The sequence below is a fragment of the Styela clava genome, chromosome 3 (genome assembly GCF_964204865.1).
Source record: "Styela clava chromosome 3, kaStyClav1.hap1.2, whole genome shotgun sequence".
NCBI lineage: Eukaryota > Metazoa > Chordata > Ascidiacea > Stolidobranchia > Styelidae > Styela > Styela clava.
This window is the reverse complement of record NC_135252.1, coordinates 17,796,756-17,810,038: the sequence shown is the minus strand read 5'-3', so window position 1 is coordinate 17,810,038 and position 13,283 is coordinate 17,796,756. Positions and strand designations below refer to the sequence as shown.

The window sequence follows — 13,283 nt, the reverse complement described above, 5'->3', positions numbered from 1 at the left end:
TCAAATTAGGATTATAGCAACAGTCATAAATTAGTTATATAAAACAAAATTTTGAGGGGAAGTAAATAAGTCGAAAAATTATTTTAGTATCATAATTTAAGTATCTGATGAATCTCAAAATGTAACGCCCATGATACAAACCCTGCAACTCTGATGTAATAGGCATACGAATAAAAAGCACCCAATGCCGTCTGAAATAAAATTCAGCTAGCTATGTAAATAGGCTGTTTAACGCTACATTGGTAATGATGACCGTATAAAAGCACCCGTGAAACATATAACAGCTGTATTTTTCTGAACTTTCATTTGAGATGTTAAATTTTGGTCACCCGTTATCAATTCGCATTTCAAACAGAGTAAATAATACCCAAACAGAATTCAGAGATCACATGTTTTATATTTAAATCTGCAGGGCACGCTACATAACATTGGCTGTGTCAAATGTACCACATAAGACATCACTCAAGTAAAGAATGAGCCCAACATTTTGAAGTCTTTACTACAAGTAGAGTGGAATTGGGTACGAGATTAGGTTGAAGAAATACGGTCGCGCTGAGAAATCGCTTCGTCAGACAATAACGCGCGCCACCTAGTGAATATTATCACGAACATCGATATGAAAAATATCTTCTGTAAACTTCGCGTATCGTGTGTATCTACTATGTACGACATCGAACTGTGCACTGTTCTAAATGTTTGCATACTGTGAAAGATGTTTGATTGTAGTGGGTTTGAATAAATCCTTTCAAGGAATTTTATAAGACCTGAACGAATCAAAACAATTCTGCCGCAATGCGTAACATTGTTTGCTCATACACTCATGATGTATATATATATATATATGTATATTTGCTTTCAACGTGCTTTTTTAAAGATTTTTCATACGTTTGTGGCATGCAAGACTCTACACTCGTGACCGTGATAACTTGCAGTTTCATGATGGACAGCATCACTTTGATTTTATTTTTTCACTTTCTAAACTCGATTATATTTGACTGTTTGTTAAATTTATTCACAATATTCACGTTAGGGAGGGGGGTTAGGGCACTGTGTCCAACAGTATCAATGAAGAAATAAAGATTCTTTTTCATTCGTATATTATTAAATTTTATAACGTGATGCATGGTTTCCATTGACCCTATATAAAACTGATTTCGCAATAATCCTGAAGCCTGATGGCGCATAGAGTTCTGGACATTTGAACATGCTCGCCAACGCATCATATTTAGTCGCATCCCAAGGGAGATGATTATGTGTGAAAATATTTACAGTCGTTCAGCTGCCATCGAGTGGTAGTTGACGAAGCCACTTGTTATGGATTCAGCTGGTATTTTTATGCAAGAAGAGAACTATATGCGTTTTATCGTCTTTACTTATACTGGAATATAAATATAAAAAACCGCATCTTTCTTCTCTTCAAAGCTAAAGACCTTACATTGGTATAATTTATTCATAAATCTTGACACAACACCAAAGAAAAAAATGAAAGATCCTGCGAAAAACACATGATTGCGAAGAAAAACTATTTATAAAGCCTAAAACGTTAAAATTGGATAAAATAGATAAATGATCACACATGTCAAAAAGGCACGTTATCATTGGCAAGTTATAAGCATGGCAAACATATTCAATGACAGAAAAGTAAGAAATGGCAAATGATTCCTGAATTAACTTTGGCAGATGCGAACGGGTATTATTGCTGATATGGACATTCAAGCAAGTAAAATTGATTGTTCTCAATAATAATAATAATACACTATGAGGTTTTCGATATAAATGAAATAATTCAACATCTTGTGGAAAGGCAATATATAATATATTATGCTTCGCAAAATTCTTTTTTGTGTGCTTGCATTCTCACGGCTTCCTGCGTCCTCTTAATATGGGCGGAAATATCTGCGCTTCTGAGACCGGGTACCTGGGAATGAATAATGTTACTTGAAAATGAGGAAATACAATTTTGCAAGGTTTCGATCGGCTGATTTGGTGTGAATCGTAATATCTGGAAATAATACAGTCGCATCCTTTCAGTATTGGTATTTTAGTATTAAACATCGGTTAATTTGGTTTTAGCTCGAAAGACTCTTCTCATCAGCATGCATTACTATCAACTGAAATTTCACCTATTTTCCATTCTTAGCTTTATATAGCATAGCACCTTCGTCATTATAAGCAGGCAATTTGTATAAATTGATTGCAACACCAACCTGCTGATAAGTTTTCTTTGTATTGGTATTTATTCCGTGTTTTGTTCTAAGATGAAGACGGAGTTGACTTTTATGTCTGAATCTGACTTGACATTCCTCACACGCATACGGTTTCTCTCCTGTGTGGATTCGTAGATGAGATTTCAATGTCTGGAGATGTCGAAACCTGGAATAAATAAAGAAAATAGATGAAGTTTCAGACCAAATTTAGCTATTCCAAAACAGTGGTTCTCAAACTTTTTAGGCCGCGCCCCCTTTTTAGAATTTGTCACCTCTCGCGCTCTTGCTCAAAAATAACTATAACAACAAGCTACAAATAACAGATAGTAAGGCTCTATGCTATGGAGAATAACGATACAAGCACAGTAGCGCTCTGCAATCTCTAAACAATAAAGATATGTAAATATACGAAATAAGGCGGGAAAGATCAAATCTAACAAATATTTTTATCTTTAATTAGCTTCACGTCCCCTTAAAAAGCGTCTACGCCTCCCTTGCGTGGCGCGCCCCGTCGTTTGAGAACCACATTTTTGGAACATGATTTAATGCCGAATGATCATATTTTCGTAATATATATTTCAAAAGTCGTTATGCTTTGCTGTAAATGTTTTTAATAGTTTTGCTAGCCCTAGTTTGCTAGTAAGTGCGGAATAGACGGGTTACCTTGTGCCACAGACTTTGCACGGATACGGCTTCTCTCCTGTATGTATTAGAATATGAGCCCTGAGATGAGCAACCTGAACAAATCTGGCACCGCAAGATTGACATTTGTATGGTTTTTCTCCACTGTGTATTCGCATGTGTGTTTTCAGATTCGCGGGACGATTGAACTCAGCTGCGCAAACAAGACATTTGTATGGACGATCTGGAGATCCTGCACTGCTTGCTGTAAAAAAATTAAAATTTATTGTTATTACATATTTGTGACATTTTCCATTTCTACATATTTTATGCTAAATCTTGCCGATTAGTAGCAAAAATCGGTATTTTGAAAAATCATATAACTAAAAAAAACAATGGCGGCAAAACGTCGTTTTTATTTTAATTTATTATGATGATCGAAAAGCACGTGTCTCAATTTTAAACTATACTAAACATTGGCATGAAATTTTTCAACGCGTGTTTGTCTCACTAACTTTGGAAACTAATATATATTTATGTATTGGCAGGTATGCAAAACGTTATTTACTTGTTGATCTGCGCTGTTTCTGTTGTCTTGCAACAATCTCGCTCTTTATAGTATTGACTACAAACCGTCGAGAATTTTCTGTGAAGAAGGGTGGCTGGTGATCTGGTGTTAGACTGCGAAGAAAATAATATGAAAGTTAGTCACAAATGCTTTGATCACGTTTTTTATTAGGATAGAACTTAACAACACTTACCGTTTTGGAGCGTGTGGCGCAGAAAACTCGCCGTGACTGTCCCCAGACGCAGAGGAAAAAGTTCGTTTCATAGCGTAATGTGGAGTGGTATCGGTGCTTTGTTGCAACAGGCTGGTCAATAGCAGTGGGCTGTAAGCGGGTCCACTCGGCTTCCCTGGAGATTCCCTCATGTGAGTGAATTCTGGAACGTTTTGTGGGACGAAACGCTCAGTTACATATCGATGTGCACTTCTGAGAAACAAAAACAAAAAACATTGAATGCATCCATATTTTGAAACACAAAGTAATGTATATATATATTATATATCTAGAATTTCTCATACCCTGCCAAGTTCAAAAACGCCTGCTGTCTTTGTTTCTGTTCTTGCAAGACATCCTGATGGCTTTTTGCGGCATGGGTATGAATGCCCGAAAAAGACGAACGGAGAAGAGGATTTTCCATCACAGAATTTTGCAAACGATGTCCAAGGAAATGTTGCCAAGGGCTCTGGAAATATGTATAGAATTTATGAGAAAATGTGGTAATAAAATGATAAAGTAATTTACAGGTAAAAAGTAACTTACAATGCCAAATGGTGGCCGCTCTGGTCTTGGTGCCGGTAGAGGTTTTGTTGTAGAAGGTCGTGTTGGCGATGTTAAAGTTGTCATAGCCATTGCAGCCGCCATTGTTTCAGGACTGAAGGCGTAAGGGGAGTTTGAGATAACATGCTGGTACAGGTCCCTCTGATGTCGTCGAATGAGGTCGGCTGTGAGGTTGCCGGAATGAGATTCCAAGCGAGAAGTCGCATTTCTGAAATCATGCGTGGCAGAATCTGTACTCAGTCGGGTGGATCGAGTTGGTTCTTTTTTGGTGAATACATCATCACTTTCGTCTGTGATGTCATGTCTAGGTGATCGTGGACTCAATGCTCTTGTCTGTTTACCATCACTTCGTGGACTTAATTGCATGCCGTAATTAGAGTGCTCGTTTTGTTCCGATCGATTCTGGGTAATTAGTTTGAATTTCTTCCAGTTCATTGACTTGGGATTGACAGTTTTAGGCTCAATGTGATCCTGATAAAAACATATGATATCTTATTAAATGCGTTTTTTAGGAGACAGACGTTTGATGACACGATAAATGTGATTGATCATAAGTATATAAATATTTAGTGCGTACTATTAAAGCTTAACTATGAAGTAGAGCAGGGTCGATTAATAAGTAGACTCGATTTGCCAAGTTTTTTTTTATATCTGCGATTGTAATATACTTGTCGAATTCCTCACATTAATTCAGCATACGCCAATATCATCCTAAGTCAGAACAACCGCTTTTTTATCCGTAAATGGTTCTTATTACGCCCGATTTTCAATAAACATCATCAACACGAGTTGAACCCATGAGTGACTCGAGTTTTTTGAATGCCGTACAAAAAGATCATATTTAGTCAGAATGAGGAATATTAGAAATTTCCTGAATTGCCGACAGTAAAAGGATCCTTTTAGACAAAATTAATTGCCGAGCAACAATAGGCCATGCGAAAGCTCGTCGAATACCACCACCCTCACTTGGTCTTTATTAACAACATCTAGTAGTTAGTTAAATCGGACTACACTAGGAAATCCTTGTATACTTACTTTGTGCGATACTCGTTGATAAATTGTGCTATCTTCCGGATCGGGTGTCGTATTATTTCTACTGTAAGTTGTAGAACTATGTGCTGAATCCACTGTCTCTAAATCACTTTTGGATTCCGATTTATCATCAGCCGAATTGGAAGTTCTCCGATTTCGTTTTGACAAAGCTATTGGTTTGAATAAAAACATATTGGAGGGTTACATAATGAATATTTTGGTGATAGCACTGAAAGAAAAAATAAGATTTCAATCGCACATTACTGGGAACAATAATTCATATTACATATTCGTGCAGTGGTGATTTACCTATTTCAAGTCTGACATTTTGCACTTTCAGTGCATAATGATTTACAACATTTATCTCACATCTAACATACGGAACTTTACACACAATAACTAGATACTGCTGAGACCATTAATAATTTTAGACGTAATATCTTGTGTTGTACCTGTCAGATCAATGGGTGATTCTACAAAATCGGCTTTTCTTATCTGTTGTTCGTTTTCTTGGTTCGTGGAGGTTTTGAACTTTTCCTCTGCTTTCATTTGCCTGAAAAAAAACATAAGTTTGGCTCTCGTAACAAGCTGGTCGTAGACGGGACAATAAATATTAATTTAAAAAGAAGTTGGGTTAATAATTTTGCTACATTCAAGACGACAGTATGAAACAAAAAATAAATGAAATAAAATAAATAAAAACATGATAAGAACAACTCTTACTCTGAATCAATAAATTTATAGCAGACGTCAACAACGAGTTGCATGTTGAGAAATATTGCTGCTTCTAATACATCATGTACAGTATCTCTGTGCAGAGAAATTCTTGAACTATACATGCCGTCCAATATTTGCTCGAGACCAATTGGTGAAACCGACTTCCCAAGATCTATAAAACTGTGGGTTGAAACCCCAATGCTCGCATCCTGATAAAATGAATTGAAAAGAATATATTAATTTTTTTTTTATAAATAAATTTTGGTTTGTGTTTCACAACGTATTTGTACCACAGAGATAAAGTGCGAACATATCAGTTTGTTGTGTTATTCATACACTTATGCATTTCCATTTTGGGGACAAGATTTATCAAAGTTTGAGATTGTTTTCCCCTTCACAATTTTTTCATTGCCATGCTACTCCACATATTACTTCCATATCACTTTACTGGCCATTCTTTCTGTTCATTCAATTGAATGATGTTCAATTTAATTAATTGCAATAAATTCAGCTGTAAAAATTTCATTCTGACAAGAAAATATATACATGCGGCATATGTTATACCCCACAATTATACAAAAATATTGAGTAGAAAGCTATTTTAAAACACGAGGTAGATAAGGCGGATTTATAGTTGTAAGTGATTCATCAAGTTTGAAAGCATAAATCATATAAAACCTATTATTGAAAATTACGAAATTACCGAGAAAAACAACGAGATTACGTAACAATTGACCTCAGGGTCAAGATTAATTTATCGGCGATTACGTTCAATCTAGGCTCATTCTCACGACGACATGAATTAACCACGTGTCGGTGTCATTTGCTTAATTTCAAGCATAAACACATAAAATATTGCATTCGTTCTGCCCTTAAGGCAAACTACAAGAGTCTTCTTTTGTGACTAAGGTATAGTTAGATTGCTTTGTATGGTTCTCATTTATGAATCGATGTTCAACCGTTAATTTTATTGGTATCGTAGCCAACAACCAGACATGGCCCGATCAAAGAACATATAATCACAATATAAGCATGATTGGCCAAGTAAATAAAAATCATCGAAATGTAATTTAAGTCTACTTTATATAAATGCACACGGGTCAAGAAAATTATACTTAAAACTGCTGATGAGGGTCAAATGGGTTCGTATAAGTTTAAGGTCGATCCTTTTTTTTACAACAAATGCATTTCTAATTATGGCCCAGTAATGATATAAGACGCCGAATGGTTTAAATATAATACGAAACAGTCAGCTAAGAATTGATGAAAAATATGTAAAAAAAAAAAACTCCCGTCTTGTTCACGAATTGCGGTTTTAAGTCTAATTAATCATATAAATTTTAACTCTATTATTCATTAACTATTTAAATAATATATTGTTACTGTCAGTTATTTTTGACGACATTCGGATACTTAACGGCGCTCAAATTTCAAATTTAATAGTTTGTATTTTCGAATTTTATGTTTTTAAAATTTCTGGAAAATTAAAACTATCCAGGTTTAATACCATAAAATTTATAATTTAAAAAAATTCTAGAATCGGTTAGATTCTAGAAATTCTAGAAAAAGTAAAAATATGAAAAATAAAAGTAATAATATTTTCACACTTCAAATTTACCTTTCTGTGTGGAGATGCATTTCTCTTTTCCAGAACATTATAGAAATAGGGACTGCACGCCGCCAAAACCACTTTATGTCCGTGTAATAACTGAAAGATAAACGATACAGATATCTTGAGGACAGTCGGTTTTTTTTTTTAGCCTAAAAAATCTCAGAAATATCAAAACTTCTATTTGTTAAAGCAAAAGTATGGACTGCATTTTATCGGGATTCAAAGTTGTGGGTTAAATTTTTGGCGGCACATCGCTTGAACTTTTACAGCACGATGTTATTATTTTAATAAAACCTGCATTCCTTCCCAAAAAGACTCAAAATATATTCTGTATGTACAGATATTTGAAGCTCTACTAGACGAATCTTCCAAAGTTTCATTTTTTTTTATCAATAAATGCGATCTTATTTTTTTCGTTCCAAAACCTTTTCTAAAAATTTAAAAAGTTATATATCGTCACAGTGGGAAATACTCACGGAATCGTGAGCCTTGATAGTGACGTCACAAAACAGGTCACGACGATGCATTGTGTGAAGATTATGAGCAAAATAATGAGAGAATCCATCCAGTCTAACAGTCGTGCTCTGCTGCGGTGAATTCGCAGGCGAAAAATACTCGCTTGATGAGCGGCGATCTGAAATAATATAGACACAACATAATTTTTAAATGTTTTATGCCACGCAAATTTAAACGATTTCACAGATGTTTAATAAAATAGGTTACCCCGCGTTAAATATGATAATTCATGATATATGATACCAAACAAATCGGCAAATATTTTGAAATGTTTTATGGTAGATAAAAAAATGAATAGAATAGTGTTGAAAACAATTGAATATTTTTTCGAAATTGTGTAAAGTAAGTTACTTCGATATGAATATGAAAATTCTCGATCAATAATGCCACATACCTGCAATATTTTCTGAAAATTCGGATTTCATTGCGAAATTCTCGCTTTCGAATCTTTTCCTTTTCGGATCATTCTTTACTTCAATTTGTTCTTTCTCCTTCATTTCTTCATTTTCTTCGCAAATAATGAGATTGCCGTCATCATCCTGATTCGTTGATCCTTCATCGGATATTTCGACATCGATGGAGTCTGAATGCGCTCCGGAGCAATTCCTCTCTCTGCAAACACTGTCTTCCTCGTGTGTTGAGTGTTCGTCATCTTTCATAGAACAACTACCAGAGTCTTCGCTCCAATCTGGAGGAGGATGTTCATTGGATGGAGATGCCACTACTTCGTTATTATTTTCGTCGACTTGAATTTCAGAATCTTTTGGTGGAGACATCGCATTTGCGCAAATTGTTTCTGGGTGAGATATGGCACTCGGAAACGGTGCGAAAGCGTCCAGAATTCGTCCATGTTGCCCATGCTCTTGAATAGCGGTAACCGACATTGCACTTTTACCGCTTTTAAAATTAGCTTTTATAACAGCTTATTTGTTATAAATCTACAAAAAATAAATTTGATTTATTTCTTTCTGGATTGATAATGTATGGTCAAGAATCGATCTAATTATATAAAAATATATGATTGTTCATTTATCATCTAACTAAATACTGATGTCAAATACTCACTAAATTTAATAAAATCCACATCATACATTATTTACTAATTTGTCTTTCCTACCATGAGCTTAGGCTACGGGATGACATTTCTCGAACAGGCGTAGTTACGAGGTTAAATGTTTTTACGCGTACATGTAGATTTGTTGAATTGTTGCAGAATTGATGTGCGGAAGCATTAACTTTATTTTGAAAATCAAAAACATGCTATACGTGTCTAACCTGCCAGTCATAGGATATATCTTGTAACGATGGTCTCAATTTTCGCACAATAATTTACATTTTGCGATCTTTTACTTGGAAATTTGCAAACAATAATGCAACTTGCTACCCTTTCAAAGTCTTCAAATTTTTATTATTTTTCCTTGTCAAATCGAAACTAGAAATTCTTATTCTAAACGCACCTTATCAGATCTTTTCCAAATGATTTCGGCGAAAAGCAATGACAAGAAATATAAAGCCGCGCATTTTTACCTTCCCTAAACCTTTCCGGATATGTAGCAAGCCATATTGCAATAGGATCATTTTTGTCGCCATGTTCTCTCGTTTTTCTAAACCTCTAATTAGGAGAGATAATATTTTATGCTACAAAATTGAAAACATGCGTAATTTTAACCTGCATTTTACAGTCAATCGATCCTCTTGTTCATAAATCATAATTTCGATCTTCCTTTCCCAACAAGAAAAATATCATAATCTATCAAACATGGCAAATACATGATGCATATTATCTGACCTGATCATTTTTCGCGATGTAATGAAAACTCAAAAACTTATAACAAACAACATATTGCATCTTTTGATACTTTTTATATGAAATTACAGGTGCCCCATATATACCATACTTATTCAAGCATAAATGCACATATCATTTATAGACATGCCGCAATTGCATTGCTCTTTTGCCTGACCTTTTTCTCCCCGCATTAAGAAAAACTTTATACCTTACGGTCGTATCATTCTAATTTAGAAATTTGACACGTATCTAAATACAGCTTTTAAATCAAATCATCCAGTATCACAACCTCAAGGGCGATCGCGACGAGGCTTACGTCCCTCAAGAATTTAATTGGAGCATATTAATAAAAATTAACAATTTTACAATGCACCGTTTTCCTGATTTACTGAAGCGAAAATTACGTTAAATTGCATTTGAAGTAAAACTGGTTTATTTTGTATTCGATGCTTCCTTTCGGGCGACTCCGATGGCCTGGCGGTCAATGTGTTATACCTAATTTTGTTGGCGTCGCAAATTACACATCTCAAATAACATTCTCCCATCTCATCCATAGTGTGATGAATTTCGTATGTAATGTCGGCAGTGGCTCGTTATACATGCCGTGTTTATAGCGAAATGCGTGAATAGACGGCGACAATCTGAATTTACCAGACTGCGCTTGGTGACGATACTGAAAGTTTCCACAAAAGTTATCTTTAATTAATCATTCAGATTGAACATTATGCCATAAACGCACTCCATTCTCTGTGATACTATTACAACAGGTCAACCTAGTAAATTAAATGAAAAATAGCCTCGATTTAATCTTGAAATATATGTGTCCTAATGCGGCACAAAAAGGAAGCGAGTCTAATTGGCATGAATATATTATATTTCACGAAGTCACAAATTTGAAACTATGTATGATTCTATGGGTATAAATTTAATATGGATTTTGAATTATATGTAATTTGAAATTAACACTACTGGACGTTATACCCGCATATCCGAGTCACGTTCTCTGCTTTGCTAAGAAAATATAACGTTTCTTTCGTTATTCTATCATTAGGTTGTTAAACATTTGGTTCAAATCTTCCCGAAATTGTGTTTGCAAAGGAAAGGTCACGCAACCTCATGTGATTAACTACTTTCCCGTAATAAACAAAATTAAATATCAACTAAGCACAAAACATATTTAACCGATTAAAATTTCTCAGTAATACAAACCCGGCCGTTTATACATCAAACACTAATATATCACTAGAATGCAATTTATTAAATGTTTCCTGGACTACAGGCACGCACTGGGGAAAGATAATCAGAGTGTTGTAACACAAACCACTGTGCTTTCATTTCATCGTGATGATTAACGTCTAATTTCTATACTTCAATGAGAATGATCGGGATTTGACGACAACCAGTCGAAGTAATAAATTAATTTCTGTGGCAACGATTTCCGCGCGTGTCCTAACTGCGAACGAGTAACTTTAGCAAGATGAATTGTCGCCATCTTGCCTTAATAGAAAAAACGCAGTAATTTTACTGCGATCTAGACATCACTACTAGATTAATTTACGACCAAGTGTGAGTGATGTATAAATCGCGCTTCGGCGGAACACCCGATCTGCCATCACACTTGGTTGACATCGAACGCGAGATATGGTTTCATATACCCTAAAATGTTATTAAAAATACACTTCATTTTCGAACAGCTTTTTCCAAAAATCACCATTTTTAATTATATAAAAATATTATTAAAATGTGCCAACAATATAATATATATATTCTACCTACGATCAAACTTTTAACGACACCGTTGCAGGAAGGAAGCTTACCGTTGCGTTTACAGTTCCAACTTATTAACCGTAGTTTTCACTTTAATAAACTTAATAAACAATTCCGATAATTATGTCTTTTACTATTTCAATTAACATACTATACAATTTCCGCTTGCCGTATACCTGCATCTCGCACGCATTTCCCGTCGTTCAAAAGTTTTCAAACCACTTTACAATATTGCTTCTTACTTAATACTCCATTAAATCAAGTTTTTATATAGCAGGCCCGGTGTAACACGTTTATTATAAAATTTTTATATTTAAGATAGATTTGATATCGCGCCGTAAAGGAGAGGAAATGAAACACCGTTGACAATTACCTAATTTTCCCTCGCCAGCAAATGAATTATACGAATTAAAAAAACGAGCAACTTATGCAGTCACCAAAGAAACTCCAAAGATAGCCAAGTCTATTTTTGCTGGTTAAGGCTATTGATCCAAATTTACACGTAATAGTGGGGAATTCGAATCTCACCCAAACCGTTTATTTTCAATACATTGTGGACGCAATTAGATTTTGTGTCCTAAGCATAAATCATAGAGTATATTTAACATTTTACAGAAGCATAAGTCTAACATGTATGCAACATCAAAGAAATACAAAACATAATCCTAAGATTCGATCAAAACAATTAATGCAATTTTTTGATACCACATTCACGACGCCATTTTGTTTTGAATTTGGATTTGAAGTGTTTTTTGACGAAGCACGATTTTTATATAAATCGTTTGTAATATATGTCGCCCGCGTAAATTTTCATTGAGTTCAAATTTCCTTTTATTAGATGCTAAAAAAATTATCAATTCTGACGTGCATAAGATGAATATTTACAACCAATAATTCCGTGAAAAATCTCCAATCTATCGAAAAAAATCCATTTTATTGAATTCGTTTCAATTTCTATCCTTAACGAATTCTGATGACAAAATAATACTTAATAATAATTGATAGTGCCAGCTGTTCAATATACCCGTGCTTGTTCTATTTCAATCTAAACTTGTAACAATTTCAGCATCACTACGAACTTTACATATTGAGTGAGAATTATCTTTTTTTCATGTATGGACATGATCACTAAACTAATATATACGAGAATTCAATATACTCTCTTACAAGCGATTAATTGGATCAAACTTTTTACCCCCCTACCTCAGTCAGCGTCTGTAAAATCTGCATTATTCTTACGAAGTCGCCACGAATATATCTCAAATCTATTCTAAGACTAGACAAAATTCTGTAATCGATAGTCTATGTGAAAATTCTTACACGAGCGTATTTTTCTCATCAAGTTTGATTTTAGTTTAGTAAAAAATATCATATCTGTTTCATACCTGACTAGTTATAACCAAACAACAATGAGAGAGAATGCCACTCAACAAAAAGAATCCGACGATGTCAAGACATGTCGATGTAACAATGAAATTACGTCATAATTCAAAGGCATTGTTTTATATATTTTTCTTTCCGTTGGCTAGTTTCCGGCCCGGCCCTAGTTGAATGCGAAAGAGAGTGACAAGATGGTGGGAATCTAATTTATATTATGATAATAAATAAAGAAGGAATGTATGATTTACCAATAGTAATAACTTTTTTGCATCTTGCCCGGTTGCATTGTTAAGGGATTA

General features: G+C 34.6%; 1 protein-coding gene across 1 annotated transcript; it reads right to left on the bottom strand.

Annotated features, from left to right (window-relative positions):
• Positions 1-1,431: 1,431 nt before the first annotated feature.
• Positions 1,432-8,986, bottom strand: LOC120342953 (uncharacterized). The gene is made up of 13 exons (XM_039412013.2): positions 8,443-8,986; positions 8,009-8,166; positions 7,539-7,628; positions 5,927-6,129; positions 5,656-5,756; positions 5,207-5,373; positions 4,154-4,642; positions 3,913-4,076; positions 3,590-3,820; positions 3,397-3,509; positions 2,871-3,093; positions 2,208-2,373; positions 1,432-1,918 (listed from the first exon to the last, which is right to left on the bottom strand). Exons 1-13 carry the CDS (start codon positions 8,930-8,932, stop codon positions 1,820-1,822), a joined length of 2,694 nt encoding a protein of 897 aa, XP_039267947.2. The 5' UTR covers positions 8,933-8,986; the 3' UTR covers positions 1,432-1,819.
• Between the last annotated feature and the right edge of the window lie 4,297 nt (positions 8,987-13,283).

Excerpts from the sequence above, each read along its gene's own strand:
- LOC120342953 (XM_039412013.2), bottom strand. The coding sequence starts at position 8,932 with ATGTCGGTTACCGCTATTCAAGAGCATGGGCAACATGGACGAATTCTG. Across the intron at positions 5,374-5,655 it reads ATCACCCATTGATCTGACAG|CTTTGTCAAAACGAAATCGG; the intron begins GTACAACACAAG and ends TCAAACCAATAG. Across the intron at positions 3,510-3,589 it reads GCGCCACACGCTCCAAAACG|TCTAACACCAGATCACCAGC; the intron begins GTAAGTGTTGTT and ends TTTTCTTCGCAG.